The following is a 21467-nucleotide window of genomic DNA, read 5'->3' on the forward strand; positions in this document are numbered from 1 at the left end:
AGGTTATCTAATATTTATATTATATGGTTCAGTATGAAAAGATATTGAAGTTTATCTCGAATGCTAAGAGTGAGGGTGCAACCATTTTGACCGGTGGGTCTCACCCGGAGGTATGATTATACTTTCTTTGAAGGTGTGTTTTGGTTACGTGCTTCTGCAATTCCTGTGGGAATTGAATTTATTTTCTCTCTCAAATTCAATGGCAGCATCTAAAGAAGGGATTCTTTGTTGAACCAACTGTCATAACTGACGTGACTACCTCCATGCAAATTTGGAGAGAAGAAGTATCTGGACCTGTTCTGTGTAAAAACATTTAGCACTGAAGAAGAAGCCATTGATCTAGCAAACGACACTGTGTGAGTTGATGGTTTTCTGTGAACTGACATTAACTTCCTCTGTAAGTTTTTTTTTCCTTCATTTTTGGTTTGATATCAAAGTCATACTTTAACCTTCCCCAGATATGGCTTGGGTTCTGCTGTAATATCAAATGATATAGAAAGATGTGGGCGCGTTACTAAGGTGATACCAATCCTTGCTTCGATGCAGGTTTTTAAGGCTGGGATTGTGTGGATTAATTGCTCTAAACCGTGCTTCACTCAAGCACCATGGGGAGGCATTAAACGCAGTGGTTTTGGTCGTGAATTAGGAGAATGGTATGGTCCTTATTTCCTAAATTAACAAATGCAAGTAACCTCAGATACCTTTCTTTTCTTTTCCTGGATATAATGTCTAACATGCAAAAGAAACCTACATTTATAAGTTGAAGTCATGGATTGTTGAATGCTCAAGTACCGCTCAACTGTTGACAGTTTGTTGACCATCAGATTTTGTACAACCAAATTCAATCAAGGGTCGATAAAGCTGTGTAAGTTGTAACATCGTGGCACTGGTGCAGCCTTTGCACTTTTTAATTGGAGTCATTTTAAATCATAGGGATTGTGATGTATTGACACATTTAAATTAATAATCTTAATATAAAAAAAAATCACCTACGGTTTGAGTGATTTATCCTAATTTGGCATGTTCCTCTGCAACCACACCTGTGAAGCCATGAAGCCATCACACGACCCATTCTTCATTCCAACGAAAAATAGTTTGGACAAAAGCTAGCAGTGCCATCGGAGGTGGCGGCATTCAACGGGAATGTGAGCGGTGGGATATTTGATGAGTAGTGTAGTCATAATGAGCGGTGGCGGAGGAAAAGGAGTGTGTGCAGCGGAAGAAAGAGTGTGACGGTGGCAAAGATTTGTTAGACTTGCTGTGGAGTTTTCTATCGGGGTCATCAGAGGTGGCAATGTTTACAGAGGCTATTTCATCTCGAGGCAGCAGAGGAGGAATGCGACAATGGCAAAGAGGGTAAGTGAAGAGTGTGTGCGGCGTCGTGAAGAGGAGAATGACCACAAAAAAGAAAAAGAAAGATTGTGAGTAAAACATAAAATTTATATTACTAGAATTTCCAAAAATACTAAATCCGTTTTCTGAATTTGAAAATAAAAATATCAAATCAAACTTATTTTCTCTCCTATTTTCTATTTTCTTTGAAAATGAAAATAGAAAATGCACAAGCCAAGCACCATGAAGTTTTCCAAAGTAACCACCATTCTTTAAAGGAAAATTAATCATCTTTCTATTGAAAGACTGGTGCTATCCTTTTAAACACCCACGCCTTGAGATTATTAAAATGACAACACAACATCACACTATAAAGTAAAGTATTCAGATATTTATGGTGGTCCTTAATGTGCAAGGAACGCGTAAATTGGCATATCTTCATTGTTAGATGACTTACCATAGTGAATTCCCTGAAATGCAGAGTTTAAACCCTTGATCTATTCTTACATGTATTCATTTTTTAAACGCTTGATCACTTTTTAGTTCTTGCAAATTAAATACTATGTTGACGATTCTATAGAGGTACAGGGAAAGATTGGTTATCAAAGGATATACACAAATGAAAGGAGTAGATTACTTTGGAAACCTTTAAAACAACTCGAATTTTATTTTCCTTAAATTAGCAGCTCCAGACTGCAGTACAGGAGTAGTGCACAAGATTTCCTGCTACATTAAATAAAGGGTAGAAACTATACAACAAACAAATGTGATAAATAATTTGCAAGAACTGCCTAAGCTGATTCAGTCGGTCAACATCACGGTTGAAAAGGCAGTAAATGGAAGCTCAGCTCTACAAACGCATGAAGAGAATGCATACTACAGATATTCTCTAGTGAGGAAAGTTACACCCCATGTTTGGATTAAAATTTGCAAACTTAAGTTTACACTAGTATCCCAAGTCTTGCTTCTCTGAAACCAAGTTTCCAGACTAAATTTTACTAAATCCAAACATACCTATAGTTTGACTTTGGCATACGTTTACAAAATTTGTAATGGCCTCTTCCTAGCAATTTCTGAGTACCACAATTTCCATGCTTCCATGTAATGGGAGAAGAGTTCTCTCAAGGCTGTTTCACAAGTAAAACGGACATCAGATTCATTAAATTCTCAGCACCCAAAGACTGAATAATAGAGGTTAAATGAGGCTTAGAGCACCTCCGACGCCAGTTCTTACGGTTCATATGTCTAAGAACCAGTTTTTTTATGTAGGATAACGGTTGGAGGAAGCTGACCTATCCCTCGGCTATGAAAAAAATCAGTGTTACTATTCAGTATGAAAACCGTATGCACAAAACACTACAATAAATGCACGCAACCTGGCTCTCACTCGCTCAAAGAGGATATATGCATCAGAAAGCTTTGAAAATCACACAAAGGAGGCACAGCTAGATGCTTTGACCGTGCAGTGGCCTTGCTGCAACAGAGAGGGAGAAGCTTGCAACAATTTTGAGTAAACAAGAGTCACTGGAGGGTGGTTTTAAAAGAGATGTTCTGAGCAGTTATGATGGTGATAGTGATGGAGAACAAGTTAATAATTTCTGGTGTTAGAAACTTAGAATAAAGAGGTTTTAAAATTCATGAGTCACAAAGAGACGCATAAAGTTAATAATTTCAGGTAGTGCTTACACACACATGATTCAAGCATTATCAAGAAAATTCCAAACAATCAATTTATGCAAAATAGAATAACAACGAAGGTGAAGGGGAATAAGCGGGTTAGTGTGTAGTATGGAGGTGAAAGATGGGTGAACAACGAGATGAAACTAAAACAATAATATTCACAAGTCCAAATGATAAGAACTAAATCCTTTTTTATCTCAAAAACATCCTAAAAACCTAAATCATAATTAACAAATTCCTAAAAACTTCCAAACGATCATAAATATGTAAAATGAAAACATGGATTAACAACCAATGCCAAACATTTTCTATCTGCCTGAGCTGTGGAAAGGTTTAATATTATTTATTACCTTCATTTTGATACTGAGGGCTATGTGCAGTTGCAAGACTGCCCCAGTCATGCACCTGCTTCATATTATTATTCTGAGAGGCTCCAACTTTGGGCACGCAAGCTGGAGCGAAAGGACCAAATTCATAGCTCTTTGAAGCTTGTTTTATGCCTTGTTTTAAATTGTTTTCGTCTGCCTCACCCAGCCCACTACCATTTTCCATTCTTGGCTTCTTAGGATTCGGATTCAAGTCCCCACTCGTGAACAATTCCACTTTATTCCTCTCAAAACTGATGTTAGTGATATCACTTCCAAACGCCCTTTTCCTAGAGTCGTTTAGGTTTGATTTGTGAAGTGTCTCATCCCATGTCTTCCCTTCAGAACCGAGCCACCTGAATGCTGGTTTTCGTGTATCCATTGTATGGGTCTGTCAATTTGTAAAATCACAAGAATATGCTTAGTTACACACTTATATTAAACAAAACATAGACAAGGATATGTCAACATAAATAAAGACATAAATAAGAATTAAAAGATTGGCGAGCATCACCTTCTCAATAAGGTTCATGGAGGATAGCACATTTGCGATGTCATATAGGCGTCTAACTTTAGCTGCAAGGCCAAATCAGAGTGTAAGTGAAAAAATGTAAGGTAGTCAACAGATAAAGAGCAAGTTACATTGATCATTGTATTACTTCTCATTACAGACGTATTATGGGCATCCCCAAGTAGCAATTTTGCAGCCTCGTCAAGGGAGATCAATTCCACCTGCAGAGTAGAGCCATCATTGTTAATTTGAACAGCACATCAGCTTGTTACACACGACTAATAAAAAAGATACATGAAATTGGAATGCCAAGAAACTTATGGTAAAACTCACATTAGAGCAGACAAAGAGCTTGACAAAATTCTGGGTAAGCAGAGCCAGAGATTTTTCTCTTCGATTTTCTGCAAAATTTTGAAGCACTATAAACCACATTTGCAAAAACTAAAATTGGTAAACTACGTTTTCATGAATGTTTTTCTAAATATCACAGCCATTTTCCAAAGAAAAGTTACAAGCACGAATTAGTACTAACCAAAACGCAACAGTTGGTGCCGCTGCCAGCAACAAAGATAAACCACAGTTGCTGCCAGCAACCTTTTAACAAACTGATAATTGAGAAAAAAATGCGTACATTTTAGAAATGGATATAAAATTAATAAAACAAAAAATCATTTCTTGAAAATAATATGGAATAAACACACAAAAAACCTCAACGGTTCATTTGAATAAAGAATTTTAATTGAAAAAAATAACTTATCATAAAATTTAAATTTCTTTAATCTAAAATTCATTGTTTAAATTTATTTAAAAAATTTAAATTTTTGAAAAAACAGAATTTTAAACAATTGCCTACATCCTCTCTTTCTGAAAGTTGTCGAAATTTCATTCTCAAACTCGCAACTCTTTCTTGATAACGATGATCCTCTTCTTCAAAAAATATTTCGCAAAACTTCCATTAGGTGCACAGAGGGGAGACACATGGAAGTGCACCCAATAGTCAAGAAAGCAACCATCACTGCCCATCACATGGGAAGGTACTCACCGGCACAGATGATTTGGTGAGATGGTGGTGTCCCAGTTCCCTTACAACTCTCCATCCTAGATCAATATTCTTTTCTTTGAAAGCATCCCAACCATATCTTTTCTTCTTTTTGCATTCATTTTCTTTTATACTCACAATTTAATTTTTTTTTTATTTAAACACAAAATTTTTAAAATAAAAAAATTTCAATTGAAATATTTAAAATTCATAAAATTTAAAATTTCCAAACATTAACTCTGAAATTTGAATTTGAGCATGTACAATAAAACATTTTCAGACATCAAAAGACAAAGTTTGAATTTTTATTTTTTGTTTAGAATATACTTACCATTTTTCAGAGGTTTAGGAAGAGTAGAATTAGGGTTCAACTTGTCACTTTGACTTCCAGTAGCGGCGGGATTGGACTGTGTTTCCTCGTCATCTTCGTCGTCGGAAACCTAAAACACGCCGTCAACAATAAATTAACTTCCCAAACTAAAACAATAACCTAATTATTCCGAAAATAACATAAAACTAGCCACTTTCAGTATTTAGCACACAACTCACTTTATCATGGTTTCCAGGCCCACGTAGGGAATTAGAATTCTCCTTCAACCCCTCTTCCTAATAAACCATAACAAGCGAAAGATTACACCCTTAAATTTTGAAGCTAGCGAATCATAAGTTGATCACATAAAGGAGATTATTTACCTTGAGATCCTGTAGAGTGAGAGGGATTGCGGCAAACCCTCTCCATGTGTATTGATTTTTTGCTTTCCTTGAGAGTACCTAAAACAACATGCACATATTGAATAAATTGAAGCGAAACATGACAAATAAGTGCAAGGAAAAAATAAATTAAAAAAATATGTACAGACCCCGATACTCTCCAGGACATTCACAATGTCATAGATCCGCCGTCTCTCAACACCTGAGAAGAAAAACAAAAGTGTTAGATCGGATAATAGAATAAGCATGGTGAAGAAAAGAAGGAGGGATGAAGAAAAAAACCTAATCGGGTGGCAGCATCGTCTAGGCCAATCAAGTGAACGGTGTCTCGGTTGTACAAGCTCAAGAAACTGTTGTAAAAAAAATAGTAAGAAAAAAGTGAAATCGTGAATTGAATTAGATTGAGGAAGGAAAAAAGAGAGAGGAATAATGGATTATTACTTAGTGCAGAGAAGGCCTAGAGATTTTTGTTTTCTGTTGTAAGTGTAGTGGCGAGAAGAGATGGGATCTGAAGAAGCCATGTAATGAAGAAGATTCGTAAAGATAGAAGGATAGAGGGAGAGAGGGAAAGCATTTTCAGACCGTTATATAGTAAGGAGGGATGGGAAAGATGTTTTGGCGGAGACAAAATTTTGAAAATTGGCGTTTGGATCTCAAACGGGGGAGTCGGAGGGATGTTTTGTTCTTTTTTTTCATTTTCAAATAAAAACAACCAATTAAGCGGGAATCTGTTTTATCAACCGCGATCCGTTTTACCACTCACCACGGGCCCCCTTTTTTAATTTCTTATTTCTTGTTTCTTAGACCATGCTTCTTATTACCTATGGAGTACATTTTTGTAGTTTTGTTTTTCAGACACAGTCACTGCCGGTATGTTTGCTTGTAAGAAAATAAAATGAGAAGGAAAACAAGAAAAAGAGGAATATAACGACATAGAAAAAAAAATTTAAATTGTTTAATAAGAAGAAAATAAAAATAATAATATTGAATTAAAATATTTTATTATTTTTACTATTATTTTTTTTTTTTACTAAGGAAAACAAGTTAACAAGATTATTGCAAATCAAACACATGAATCATATTCAATTTGTAGATAAAAGTGGCGTGCGTCATCAATTTTCTCTTAAATGTGTGTAAGTTATTTTGTATGAGGCTCACGCTTATTTTTTAAAATTTATATATATTTTTACTCTCTTCCTTCCTTCCTTTTTTTTTCCTCTTCATTTCTACTCTACTAAAAAACACGACCTATTTGTCCCATTACAGTTTATATTATTTCATGGTAACTAATCGAGACTATTACTTTTTTTCCAGACAACTTTTTATCTAACCAGAGAAGTTTGCCCGTGCTTTGCACAAGCAGTAAAAAACAAAACATCAGTATTCTATATTTTAAAATGCAAAAGAAAAATAAAAGATCAAAGTATAGCATATCAGGACACATGATTGAATGCAATTGAAGGTCGAACACATTTATAATAACTGTTGATTAGGGAGCTTGGTTATGACATATGGGTCATGGCCCCCAAATACTTTATACCGAAAAGGTTATATATATACCTTAAATATATTTATGGTTGATTTTAGTTTCTATAAAATTATTTTTTTAAATAATTCTTATCATTTTTCTCTCTTTTATTTTGGTCTTTACTTTTTTAAGTCTTTGTAATATACTTGTAAGGACTAGCAGAAAAAGTCAATGTTAAAAATACTCAAAATATAATTCTAAAATCAAACATCAAATAAGTATTTTTGTGTCCTTTAAATTTACCCTTCCTATATTCACGGGTGCACCAAATGCATTGAGAAACATGATATTCACGTATATCTATAAATATATTTACCTCTAAAATAGTATTTGGTTGGAAGTAAATGAAAGGGGAAGCAAAATTCTTCCTCATCTAATTCCAGGGGGAAAAGATTTAAAACAATTCAACTAAAAAAAAATATCCTTATGATTTTATATTTAAAATTATAAGGATATACAAAAGTAAATTATTTTTTAAATTCTCTTCCCTTCTTTTCTGGACCAAGCAATAAAATAATTACTTTTCCTACTCTCAAGCATAGGTAATGTTTAATAATAATAAAAAAAAACTCTCCCCTCCTTTTTCTTACCTCTCTCCATTAAAATTTCTTCTTTGTGAAAGATCTTAATATTTTGTTTGGTACAGAAAAAATTAAGAGGAAAATGAGAGATAAAAGTTATTTAATTATTTGATAGGAAACTTCTAGAGAGTAAATGATTTCAAAATTGGTGAGATTATCGTATTATTTCTAACCTATTTCAACTCTCTATATATATATATATAAAAAACGAGAGATTAGATAATATCATTGTAATTTTGACAGCTACATATTATCAAAATATTTTGTGTTAAGATTAAACAACAAAAAGAAAATAATCAATACCTTGTTCATAAATTATATATGAGTGACCAAAATTGATTTAATTAATTTTAATCTTAATCATGTATTTAAATTATATTGTTGATACCAAAACAGTACCAAAAACACTAACAAAATTATCAATTTCTCTTAATGCAGGGTTTAGACATGCATGCATATGCTATGCTTGCGACAAGCAGATGAATTATTGCTTTAGCTGAAGCAATCGTTGATTCATATGATTATTATTCTCCCCTACAAATGGTTTAACAAGATAGATCATCACTTTTTATTTTAAAGCATAAAAAACATTTCTTAGCATAACAGAGCAAGTGAGCAACATGTCTTGTTCTCCAATTGCCCTGTGATTATTCAAAGCAACTTAATTGCGACTTTTGTCAGCGAAGAAGCTATTGATGGAGGGCATAATTTCTGGCTCTTTGTTGCGTACAAACTTCCTCAGGACATGCTCCGCCTACTTTTCTCCCTCGGCAGAGTTCTCCAGCACTCCTGCGGTTCTTTTTTCCTTGCTTACCCTATTTCATTTTCGCGGGAAATACATGGAAACAAAAATCAAATGTCTCTCAGTGTCCCTTTAAATTCCAAATACAAATAATACAGACATACTTATCACTACATTAAACAAAATATGTCATAAGATTTGAATATTAACCGACATCAAACAAATACCTAACAAGCTTTTAGGGTAATATATTTTCAAAGTAACAAGTCAGAATTTTTACTAATAGCAGTAAAACCGTATTCTTAAATCCCCCAAACGCTGATAATTCAAATGGTAAGCTTAGTCCAACCGAAAAGAAAAATCGTACGGTATCGTTGGTTTATATGGATTATGGAGTACCAAAAAAAATTGAAAAATCAAATCCACCGTTTTAGAGATTAAAAGTTACCACAGATAGAAATCACAGGAATGCAGAGAAATAGAGACTCAGTGACCTGACATCGGGGTTGATGCAGATATTGCGAACCAACTGCAAACCACATATTCCAAGAGCTGCAAACAGTGGGTATACCTACAAATACAATGCATCCATGCACACAATCAAAAACTCTTATAATATAAACATGCATAAAAATTAAGACCCAGATTAAGGCCAGTGAAAACCAACAAAGGACGACAACTGAAATAAGGTAAATGCCACAAAGGGATATGGAAAATGATGAAATATCAACTGGGAACGTACCTCGGGCCGAAGCCATCGATTGGGCATCTATAGTAGCGTTACGTTGCAAATGGGAGAGAACGCGGGTTATAGAGCTTGCAAATTGCGAGTTTGCAATGGACGAAGATACTGGGTAAGAGTAGACTCAGAGCACCAACTTTATTACCTGAACATGTGAGCCGTGACTAATGAAAAATAAGCTAACACAATAACAAATTATATAAATAGTAATAGATAATGAAAATAAATTTTCTCAAACTTACAAGGAGGAGTACCAATGAAGTATAGAACATAAAATAAAAATTAAAGAACGCAGAAACACAATTTGTTTAACGTGAAAATCTCCTTAATGCAAGGGTAAAAACCACGAGTCATCAAAATCAAAGAAATAACTTCACTATAATCAATAAATATACAAGAGAACCTCCAACAAGTACATTAAACGTGCTACAAACAGTTCAATCAAAGCAGATCCTCAATTTGTACAATAGACACAAGAAGATGAAATCCCAAAATATAAAGCAGAAAATGTAAAACACTTATGTCTCTCTTCAAATATCTTTTTTCATAATTCAATAGAACAATTTGAAATATTACATGTGTAGAACCTTTTGTCAAAAAATCAGTCCGATTCAACGGTGAATGAATCTGCAGTTGCAATTTGAAAAAAGCTCTGGTGGATATGCAAAAATTACAATAATTTTTCCTCTCCTTTCTCTCTGAATGATTTGTAAGTGTTTTTTCCCGTCAAATGAGTTACTCTCAAACCTCTCTCCACTTAAATAAGTGAGACAAAATGAACCTTCTCATTTGGACATTTACTCCACATAGGCAGAGAGCCCAAAAATCCAACAAATTTTCCTCTCACAACTATGTGGAGGTGACCGCCAAACCAATGATCTCACAACAAGCTTCAAACTCCCCACTTAGTAATGCTTTTAGTCATCATATCAAATTAAGCGAATCGGGGTCATGGAGAATAACAAGATCATCACGGGTAGCAGTAGTCACACGGTCATCATCATGATCCTTCTCTTTTTGTTTACCCTTCTTGTCTTTATTCTCCTTTTTTCCATAGAAAACAATTCCTCTGGATATGCCCTTATCTATGACAATAGTAACACTCAACATTCTTGTACCGAAACTTGGACTTGCATTTACTCTTGTCTCTATCACCCTTCATATTTGCCTTCATCGTTCAAGCAAGTAGAAAAAACAGCCCCTTAACCAAGAGCTCTGATACCACTTTGATGGGGAAATAAGCCAACACAATAACAAACTCTATAACAGAGTATTAGACATCGAAAATAAATTCTCCCAAACTTGCAAAGACATGTGAGGAGCACTAATAAAGTATATAACGCAAAATAGAAATCAAAGAAAATAGAGACACAATTTATTTAATGTAGAAAATCCCTCAATGCAAGGGTAAAAACCACGAGTTGTCCAGGTCAAAGAAATAATTTCACTATAATCAATGAAGATACAAGAAAACCTCTAACAAATACACTAAATGTATTACAAACAGTCAAATCAAAACAGACCCTCAATTGTACAATAGAGACAAGAAGATGAAATTCTAAAATATAAAGTAGAGAATCCGAAACACTTATCTCTCTCCATATATCTTTTTGACGATCCAACCCAAAAATTTGAAGTATCACATGTGTAGAACCTTCTATCCAAAAATCAGTTCGATCCAACGATGAACGAATCCTCAGTTATAATCTGAAGAATACTCTCGGGTGGATATGCAAAAATCACAATGATTTTCTCCCTTCTTTTTCCCTCAATGATTTGTAACTTTTTTTTTCCTTAAATGAGTTACTCTATGTGTATATATGTCTCATCTCCACTTAAATAAGTAAGATAAAATAGACATTTACTTCACATAAGGGAGCCCAACAAACTCAACACTAAAAATCCACTTAGAAAGGGTGCCGAAGGGTTGGTGGACATGGTTTGTGCCCATAGATATAGGCTTATTGCATGTATTGTATCATATGCTTTTCACCTAAAAGCATTCCTACCAAGCACAACGTAACAAGGAAAAATACAAGGTTGCATTTAAAAATGAGAAAATCATGTTTTGTTCTTGTTCAGTGTGTTGTTCTTGTTTTGTATCTTTTTGTGTTTGATATTTGTAGAACTCTTTATGAATCTTCTTTTTTTGAGGGGGGGGGGGGGGGGGAATCAATTTTTTTTTTGAAATCAAACTAACTAATTTAACACAAACTTCAAAAACCACAGAGAAGATAATCTTTTCAAAAAAGAAAAAAAGAAAAACAGAGAAGAATGTGTATAGTATATTCTTTAAGATGTTATACGCGCGTTACTTTTTCAGTTTTTCTTGAAGTAAAGAGCAATATCATACGCGCTTAGAGTGAAACGTATGTTCTTTACTTCAAGAATGAATCCATGTTTAAAAATATAAAGAGAAAATTTTAACTCGTCTAGAGTGAACAAATGTGTAAAATAAGAAAATAAAAGTATAGTTTTTCTGGTAACGGTTTTTTTAACGAGAAAATAAAAGTATAGTATATTAATTTATAAGTAATTTAATTCAGATCAATAATAGGCATATGTTTCATTTTATTTTCATTTGCTAAATTCAAAAAATGGTTGTCATCACTGTTCATCACCGCAGTATTTTTTACAGCATTACTTTTCTCATAGGAAATGTTTGATTTGCTTTTCTATTTCCTGTTTTCATTTTTTAAAAATTATTTTTATTTTCAAAAAATTAAAATTTTAAAAATATGTTTGATTTGATTTTTTATTTTTTATTTTCAGACTATAAAAATATTAAAAACTTATGATATATTGACTTTTGTATTTTAAAATTTATTTAAAATTACCTTTTTTTATCACCATGTTTTTATTTTACCCAGAATGAGATCTGAAAACACTAAAAACAGGATTTTTGTTTTCATTTTCTGATTCGTTTGACAAAATATTTTCATTAAAAATATTTTTAAAAATTCAACCAAACACATTTTCATCATTATTTTCTGTTTTCATTTTCACTGAAAACAGGGAAAAACCAAACACACCCTAAGCTTCACCATCCAAATTCCAAAATTTCCAAATTCATCAGTTTTATTCTCTGATACTTTTTTCGGTTTCTCTTCATTATGGAACCATCTTATGGCTGTACAAGCGGCTAATTGCCGGTTTTCAAATTGAGTTTGATCAATTTAATTTAATAGTTAGTATGCAAAAAACACGGATTCCAACACACGCACATATATATAAATACAAGTATTAAACAAAATATACATAAATACTGTATAAATAATTGTGATGACAAAATGCTAATAGAGCCAGCTATTCTGCTAAATGATAAACTAAACAAATTGTCTAACTAGATCATAGCCAACTGCACCTCATCATATCACGATATATCATTCAGGTCACGTGATTAACCAAAAGCAGTTAAGCTAAGTTTACATATTTTCTACATTTGATACCATGTTGACATGTTCAATAAAATTTGAATTACTTGCATGCTTTAATCTAAAGAGAGCGAACACTTTAAATGAAAACAAATAGTTGCTGCCCTAAATGTTCCGATATCAGACAGTCTGAAATGAAATTCTTAAGAAAACTGTTTCTAACATGGATCACGGGAAAAACTTTCCTGCTAACTCACAATATTTAACTACACATGAACCCTTGTCCCCCTTTTTCACGTATTGGCAAGGATCATGCTTAATACACATCCCAAAAGTCAAATCACCTCGCATCTATGTATGGTGACCGAATTAGATAGGTACAAAAAAAATGAGAGGGGACCAACTGTAATCAGATGATGAAAACTGTGAAGATCAGCGATGAATAGCATCATCCTATTTGCAAGTTTTTCCTCTAAATACTTAACTATGAAACTGGAATTACACAAAAGACAAATGGCGTTTCACACATCACTCTGCTTCCCCCTCTAAAAATGATAAACAGTAACACATAGCCTACCTCACTAGTGATTATAGGCTTGAAAATAATGCCAGTTGCATAGGAACCAGATACAAGTTGTATACACGGTTAAAGCCCATCTCACACCATATACAGACTGAGCAACGCAAAATTGAATGCTTTAGACATGGTTAAAGCTCAACTTCATTCAACATTCAGCCAACTTTTCTATTATCAGCATCAACTTTAAGGGTGCAAATTCTAAGTTTGACGAACCCGATCACGCCAAGACCCATTTTGCTTGGCCAGCACCTGAAACCAAATATAGCGGGATTACTTAAATTATTTGTTATGATTATCCATGTGCACTGTGGCATAGAAAAATGCTTACTGTTTCACTTAAGAGGCTTGTAACCAGTTCTTTTTTATCAGTCTCCTTCTCATTATCCCTTTCAGGCTCACTGTCTGTACTGGTGGGAGGCAGAAGTGCTGTAGCACCAAACATAGCTTCCTCATGAGCAGCTTGTATTTGTTCCTCCCTTCTTGCCTACATAACAATATGAGATTCAGTATTCCAAACATTGATCAGGCATGTACATCAAGAAGGAGCTAAATTGGCTTCTTGAACATAAGAGATGAGGAAGATACCTTAACTGCAGAAAATCTGAAACTTTGGCCAATGTGCTTGACTAAGGACGCATCATCTTCAGCAACTGCAGATGGAAGGCTTGTACAATCAATTCTATTAAGTTCAACCCAAATCCATCACTACTTACTGCCAATTACAAGCAAATATAGCTGGAAGGAAAGACCACCATTCAATGATGCAAAAGTATAAACTGATAAAACCACAAATAAATACTCTAGAAGTATAATGATTGACAAGCATACAATAAGTAATCAATATTGAGAAAGATGTTACTTTAATTTCTACTAACAAAATGCATGAAACATTCACACTATATAAAACCGTGTTAATTAAATTAAAAAGGAGAACTGAGGAGAAGCACAGGGAGACCCAAAAAAATGTCTAGATAGAAATGATATCTGTCATAATGTTTTACTAACTTTTATCAAGAATGGAGAACAGCCAGCAATAAAGTAAATTGTACTTACAGTCTTACACCCTTAAAAAAGAATTAACAACAAAAAGGATTAAATTGAAGAATCATATGTACAAACTGTAAAGAAATCCGACAAATACATTTACTATTTAGAATAACAACATTAAGAAACAAGTCTGACCTTCAACTTCTTCATCATCAAGAGGGGCATCCTTGTTAAACTCAAATCGCTCCCAGCCCTCACCCTTTTCTGAATCCTGTGCAGCTGCATTTAAAAGTATTAAGAATCTGAGAAAAGAAATAACTACCATATGTATAAATCATCTCATTTGGCAAGCTAGAAAGCAAATATTTATAAATTATAATTTATATCAACACTTCAAGTATGAAATATTAAAATTTTGGTTCATAATACCTAGCCTCATTCATATATACCACTAGATAATAGCAAACTAAACCAGTTTGTAATATAAAATGATCATATACTACGAGAAGATCAGAGAAGGCAAGGAATACATTCAAGCCAAAAAAACTAAGTTTTCCATGTAGATTAACATGATAATTTATTGAAGGTCATTCTTAAACTAGTTCACTCAAAAAAAGATTTTCAGAACACTTAATATCAGTGTTACATAGAGCAAGAAAAGTAATTTACTTCAAAACATATGGAGAAAATACCCTGAAGATATTTTGCCTTACCAGTTTCAGAAAGCTGAAGCTTCATCTTGGCTTTGACTCTTTCAGCAGATGACTGTAGACAATAGCAACAACAGATGTCCATGAATCATCAATCATGACACACAAATTTCAGCCAATAGTAAAGAGAGTTTAGAAAAAAACGTGTTGCTGACATTTCTCTTTAAAATATTATCAAATTAGAAAATAGAGAATATTCATTAGAAATGAATGAAAAGTTGATCCTTTCTTCCCTTTCCTTCCAAAACCTTACTCACTAACATTTCCTCAAGAGTAAAGTCACCAAGTTAGAGATCCTATAGAGGGTTTCAACCTTGAAGACACTACTACTTGCATCGTTCAGACAATTAGCTTGGCATGGTGCAATCATTCATTCAAATTGAAATATAAAAATCAAAGTATCACGCATAATGAATCCAGTATTCAGCATTATGGTGACTGAGTCCCTAAAGAATGCAGCTTCAGCACAATCCATTATGTTTAAATTTATTCCTCTAAAACAGTCACCTCAATCTCATATCAATCATACACAAACTAGCTTTATGCCATAACATTAAAACATCATTTCATCTGCCCAAATCACTGGAACCAAAAAAAAAAAAAAAGATTTTTAAAGTGTTAACGTACCATGCGGTCATAACCTGGAATTAGCTTGTAATAATCAATCTCAGCATTCTTCCTCTTCTTCGTTTCACTCACTTTCCCTCTATCGTTCGCGTCTTTCTCCGACCTGCGTTGCTTGCGAGGAGAAACGCTTCTACTCCTCCGTCTCCCTCTCTCCCTATGCCGATGTCTTTCTCTACTCCTACTTCGCCTCCGCGATTCCCTGTATCTATCTCTGCTTCGTCTTCTACTTCTATCGCTATCGCTGCTCGAAACCCTAGACTCGGAAGAGGGCTTTTTCTTGAGCTTGTGGTGGATGGATTGAAGCTGCGCTTGCTTCTCAGAGTTTGAAGGCGCAGTGGAGGAGGCTTTGACGAATTTGGAGAGGAAGGAGGAGGGTTTTGGAACGTCGTCGTTTGGCGCGGAAGAGGAAAAGCCGAGACCTTGCTTGAACCTCGCGGCTCCCTCGCCCTTACGGCTCAGCTCGTCGTAGTATGCCGCTGCTTTTTCTTCTTCCATCTCTACTTTTCACTTTTCAATTTCATTCTTCGTCCATCCCTACAGATCCCAAGTAACAACCCTTCATCACTCTCGGAATTGAGACAAATATTATGTAAGGAAAGAGAATACATGAAGAAAACGTATATAAAAATAAATAAAATGTATTATTATATGAATAGATAATATATTAATGTATAAAATAATTTGTTTATTTTTATAATAAATATTTTAAAAATCATTTCTGACACAATTTAAAATTAATTAAACACAAAAATTGTTACGCCAATTGTGCATACAAATTGAACTTTAATTATAGGTTTAATTATTATGCCGGTCTCACATTTTTACTAAATTTACAATTGCGTCTCACATCTTTTTCCTTTAATTGAATTCCTGATCTTTTTAATTGAATTCTCCGTCTCTTGATTTTTTCTGTCTATTTTGTTGTTATAAAAATTTAAGTTCATACACCTAATTAGATGTCATATGGTAGACTTATGCTTTTAAAGTATATTTTAAGTACAACTAAATCAATTATAATAAAGTTTCAATCTTTATAATTTGTTCAATACAAGTATTTTTTAAGTCTCTCATAATTTGTTTTTCAAATCTGTTTAAATAAGATTTTGAGATTAAGCTTTATGGATAAAAAAAATATATAATTGAAAAAAAAAATCTATTAATATATGACAAACTAAGTTATTTGGTGAAAACTTAAAAAAAAAATCGAAGGAAGAAGAGTTTCTAGGTGGATTTCATGGATTATAATCATTCGTCCAATTTTTAATGGAAAACACTATAAAAATATTGCCGTAAAAAAAGATTATAAAATATATACATTTGTTTTCTTTCTTACCAAATGATCCAAAAACAAATTTTTCTATTTATTTTTATTTTCCTTTCTTTTATAAATCAAACATAACTCTTAATAATAAACTAGTATATTCATTTCAAAGATAAATTACACTAAATTGTAGAAGTGACACAAATTGAGAGCGATCGATGGTTTGACCCAAACAACCCACAATTAAAGTTGGACCAGATTCTCAAATTTAGGTCCAAAAAGTTAGTCTATTTGATCTAACTCAATGAGCTTGATGGGTCAAATTGAGCTCATAAAATATATACAATTACTATTTCTACTTCTCTTTTTGCTATTGCACTCCCTTTTCAAATTTATTTACCCAAAATACCTTTTTACCGGAAAATAGACTATGGAATTTATTTACGCTCCTCTCCCATTAAAAGCAAACACAAATGGCTTTGGACGAGGAGCAGATGATTGAATACGTGAAGTTTCTTTTTCCTTGTGTGTTACTGAGGTGGATTTTCACGAGATTAAGATAATGTCCATTTCTATGATTTTCCCAGGACACCGCCCAGGTAGTTGACTCGTACTTCAAAATAAAATAAAAATAAAGTTCAAATCTATTTAGGTCTGGATTTGATTTAATTAGGCTTATGAAATATTTTAATTAACCAAACTAAATCAAATCTATAAGAATTTGGATTGATTTTGTTTTGCCATTGAAAATTATTTGGTTTTCTCCATTGTAATAAAGTATGCTTAAAAAAATGAATGAGTTGTTGCGATGTTATTGAGAAATATCAGTAACATTTTTAATATTCCAATTTTTATATGTTCTTTGTTAATTAGTAAAATTTTGGCCAATTTTCTTACATATGTAAGCTATATGTTCAAATTATTGAGATTTTCAACCAAAATAATGTGTTAAAATATAGATATTAAAAATGTGTTTACTCTGTCTATTGTTTCATTTTATTTTATTTTTAGTATATAAATATTTTAATAGATAAATAATTTTTTTTACCTATGAGAATAAAAAAGATGTCAGATTACAATAACTCAGGCATGCTCAATCAACTCATATTCTTTTGACTTTGACAAATATATATATATATAATAAAATTTGAGAAGTTTAAAATCACACTTATTATTTTTTAATTAATATTTATAACTATACTTTAATTTAAATGGAATTCAATTAAAATGTGATTGAATTGTAATGAGAATTCAACTGCAATTTTAAAATTAAACAGAATTTAATTCAACTGTATTAATGGAGTAAAAAATCATCAAATTACAAATTATCACCCTAAGATCTTATACCAAACAATCAATATAATTCATGTCACTTTTTTTAGTTTTTACTCATTTTCTTTTTCTTTTCTTTCCTAAACAAAAGAAAGCTGAAAAGAGGAGACAAGCCTTTAAATTGTAAGGACAAAAAATACCTTACATAATACTACCAATACCATACAAGCATATTTATTTATGGATGTTTATAGTATTTTATAAATATACATTTTCTTTATTCTTATTTTTAAATCAATCAGACAAAAGAAAAACAATATTTCTTTCACTTCCTCTCCTAAAAAAAATAATCTCAAAAACAGTGTAAGAGAATCATATCACTGTTGTAATTGGAAAAAAATGGAAAATCTTATAAATAAAGGTGTAGAATCCGAGACTTTCAAATCTTGTACAAGTATAAAAAATATAGGTGGGTACTTTAAGAGGCAACAATAATAAAAATGTCATGGTGAATGGAGCATGAAAAGGCAGCGAATCCCATGAAGGAAATGAATGGATGAATGAGATAATGTATCTTTGATTATGTGATTATTCAATTTAGATTGTGGTTTGACGTAAAGAGGGGAGAATATCAAGTGTGGGGCCCACCTGCCATCGTATCATCCTAAGATATGATCCTGTACGGTCCTATAACAGTATAACTAACGCCATCGCTCATTCCCATACCGCTGCGCCGCCTTCATAACATCAAACACACACACAATTTTTACACTCTTCTTTAATTATAAATTATTATATATAATATATAATAAATTTATTAATTTTAAAATCCATGTAAATAATATTTTTAATTAGTTCATCTTGTAAACTTACCTTATAAAGTTAACATGTGGTTATTAAATCCTTATAAAAATTTAACTTAAATATTTAGGATTTGTAACAATTTATTCGATCAATTGTTTGAGTTAGATATCTTTAATGAATGTATAATTACATTGAAGTTTATAAATTTAAATTTCAGTTAAACTTTAATTTTGTAAATTGTGTTTGTAAAAATATTTAAACTCTTAGTTTTTAAAATTGATTTTTTAGATAAATTTTTGTTCTCAAACATATTTTTAAAATATTCAAATATAATTTTAAATTAATTTTAGTTTCAATTATATTTTTAGAATATTGTTATTGGATTTTCTGTTGGTATTGAGTAAAAGGTTACCAGTGTTTTCAATTCATTTGGTCAAAGATAAATCTTATTTGCGGTATATGATTCTTGTTAAAATACCAGTGTTTTCCTTCAACTATTAATTATTTTTATTAAAAATCTAAACGAAAGAATATAAAAAAGTGATGCATTGATTCTTTTACTCCATGTGTTATATGGATGGAGATAATAAAAAACTGTCAAATATACTAAAATTAATAAGAATATATTTTTTAAATTATTTGGAGAAATAAAGAGGAATGGGGTTTTTAAGAGATGAAAAAAATATTACATGTTCTTTTAAAAAAAACAAGTATAATGTGATTTTTGGCACAATGTTATAATGATAAAAGTAGGACGTTAAATATTTTAATGTGATTTTTAAAAAAAATAATAATTTAAAAACATCAATGAAGTGGGATGATCTTCTAACATGTTTAATTTTTTATTTTAAAACTTTAAATCTGACTAATGTAAAAAATATATATATTTATTTGTGTCTAATTATAAAAAATATGATCTTCTGACATGTTGTAAATCTATGTCTTTAATTTTTATCAATAAAAAATACTTATAGTTTTACATAAGAATTAATGGTTTATAATTTGACTGTTGAAGAAGTTATTATACTCGTTTTTTAAACTGATGCGATGGTCTTATCTTATAAGTTTGACGCGGCTCAAGAATTTGTCTAGGTCAATTATTACAAAACCAATAAAACATTAATATATTAATATAAACGTTACAATTGCTAAATCTTTATAGTTATAAGTCTTTATGGTCTAATTTATTACATTCTCATCCGTTATAAATAAGAGGCCTTCTAAGCAAGTCTACACGTAAAGAGGATTCAAATTCAAATATCTAACTCTTTTGCACTAAGAAGATTTACGGACAATATTGTTTATCATAAGTTCATAACAGTAATCTAATTCAGAAGCACAATGTCTTTAATTTTCTTTTTAATTTTATCTCTTATATATATATATATATATATATATATATATATATATTAAATGTGTTAACATATTATCATATAAATTATATTTTAAACTTGTAAGGATAAAATAAAACTATTGAATTGCAAATATATTATTTACAATAAAATATGATGTGATAATATAATTTTTAATGACAAGGTTAATGTTACAAAAATAAGTGTTTTATATATGTAAGATGTATTTTTTTATTGATAGAAATTGAATATAATATTAATAGATTTATAATCAATTAAACTATACTTTAATATATATGTAAGATGTATTGTGTATGCAAACATTGGCCAAAGTTTTATTATAAAATTACTTCTGAAGTTATTTTGTTGTACTTTTTTTTATCTGTGCAATTTACTTATAATTTAAATTAATATTTTCGTTACAGTATTTTGACATGATATTTCCGTCACATAACAATTGAAATTTGTAAGATATGCAATAATTTGTTTTTTAAAGGTTTCACTCAACACTAAAATTCCGAGTAAAATTTAAAGGAGATAGTAGTATTACATTTTAAAAACATGATTTTTTTTTTTACTTCATCCTTGACGAAAACAATTAAAAATAAGATTTTATTACTGAATTTTATATCAATCAAAATATTTTTCTTCTAAAAAAATCGAAAGATTAAGAAAAAAATACGAGAACTTTAGATAAGATTTTAAAAATCCAACTTTATAATTTAGAAAGACTATAACACCAGAGAATTTTGTAGGCACTTAACATATCTCGTGATATTAAAAGTATTATCTAACTTTTGTTAAAAAAAAGTATTATTTAACTAATACTAAAGAAACCTAAAATTCATTTTCATATCGGAAATTCAACATTTCAACCGGTTTGTCAAGAGTAAGACACGCGTGATTCGATTTATAAAATGCTTTAATTTAATTATTTTTTTCTCCTTTCCTCATCTCTTTCCTAAAGACAGACTCCATGTACGAAAAGGAAAAAGGGAAAAAAGACGAAAAATCTAGCGTTTAACATGCATTGACTAAGCAAAATCACAAAATATTCCCAGCGTCCTTCATTTATCCATTTCTTCCCAGTTTCCACCTTAATTCCAATCCTAACAGTGCAATTAAGCCCCACCCAAAATCAAACCAAGAATTGAAGATCGAAAAAGACCGTTCAACCTCTTTTCTTATTTTTCTCCCCCGTCTAGAGTTGCTGAACTTTCAAACAAGTGGCATCATTAGGTACTGATTATTATATCTATCAACTAATTC

The 21467-nt window shown here is 31.7% G+C and overlaps 2 protein-coding genes, 1 long non-coding RNA gene and 1 pseudogene across 6 annotated transcripts; 1 reads left to right on the top strand and 3 right to left on the bottom strand.

Moving 5' to 3' along the window:
- The first annotated feature begins 22 nt into the window (after positions 1-22).
- On the top strand, positions 23-1414 carry LOC121172684 (uncharacterized). Its single transcript, XR_005889308.1, has 3 exons — positions 23-110; positions 207-397; positions 547-1414. It is a non-coding gene; the product is annotated as an uncharacterized lncRNA (long non-coding RNA).
- A 530-nt stretch (positions 1415-1944) lies between these two features.
- LOC100795252 (E2F transcription factor-like E2FE) lies at positions 1945-6337 on the bottom strand. 4 transcript variants are annotated; one of them, XR_003265118.2, is made up of 13 exons: positions 6080-6257; positions 5921-5988; positions 5788-5840; positions 5621-5698; positions 5477-5533; positions 5259-5367; positions 4222-4289; positions 4037-4109; positions 3892-3953; positions 3363-3768; positions 2709-2806; positions 2548-2635; positions 1945-2459 (listed from the first exon to the last, which is right to left on the bottom strand). XR_003265118.2 is itself a non-coding variant. In XM_003549595.5 (11 exons), exons 1-11 carry the CDS (start codon positions 6157-6159, stop codon positions 2371-2373), a joined length of 1143 nt encoding a protein of 380 aa, XP_003549643.1. In that variant the 5' UTR covers positions 6160-6337; the 3' UTR covers positions 1945-2370. The 4 variants fall into 4 exon arrangements, 1 of the variants encoding a protein (XP_003549643.1); XR_005889307.1 differs by having other exon boundaries at positions 2548-2806; XR_419048.4 differs by lacking the exon at positions 2709-2806 and having other exon boundaries at positions 6080-6256.
- A 1954-nt stretch (positions 6338-8291) lies between these two features.
- LOC100796309 (uncharacterized) lies at positions 8292-9366 on the bottom strand (annotated as a pseudogene).
- A 3414-nt stretch (positions 9367-12780) lies between these two features.
- Positions 12781-16084, bottom strand: LOC100795790 (uncharacterized). Its single transcript, NM_001254061.2, is given in 6 exon segments — positions 12781-13434; positions 13514-13669; positions 13771-13835; positions 14368-14451; positions 14886-14937; positions 15510-16084. Coding segments are annotated over 6 exon segments (903 nt in total). The 5' UTR covers positions 16005-16084; the 3' UTR covers positions 12781-13383.
- Between the last annotated feature and the right edge of the window lie 5383 nt (positions 16085-21467).

The sequence above is a fragment of the Glycine max genome, chromosome 17 (genome assembly GCF_000004515.6).
Source record: "Glycine max cultivar Williams 82 chromosome 17, Glycine_max_v4.0, whole genome shotgun sequence".
NCBI classification, from domain to species: Eukaryota; Viridiplantae; Streptophyta; class Magnoliopsida; order Fabales; family Fabaceae; genus Glycine; species Glycine max.

What these genes read in the sequence shown, in the direction of transcription:
- LOC100795252 (XM_003549595.5), bottom strand. Translation starts at nt 6,159, where the DNA reads ATGGCTTCTTCAGATCCCATCTCTTCTCGCCACTACACTTACAACAGA. An exon ending in ATGTCCTGGAGAGTATCGGG is followed by an intron (nt 5,699 to 5,787) that starts GTCTGTACATAT and finishes ATGTTGTTTTAG; the next exon opens with GTACTCTCAAGGAAAGCAAA. An exon ending in TCCTAAACCTCTGAAAAATG is followed by an intron (nt 4,290 to 5,258) that starts GTAAGTATATTC and finishes AAAATTTTGCAG; the next exon opens with AAAATCGAAGAGAAAAATCT.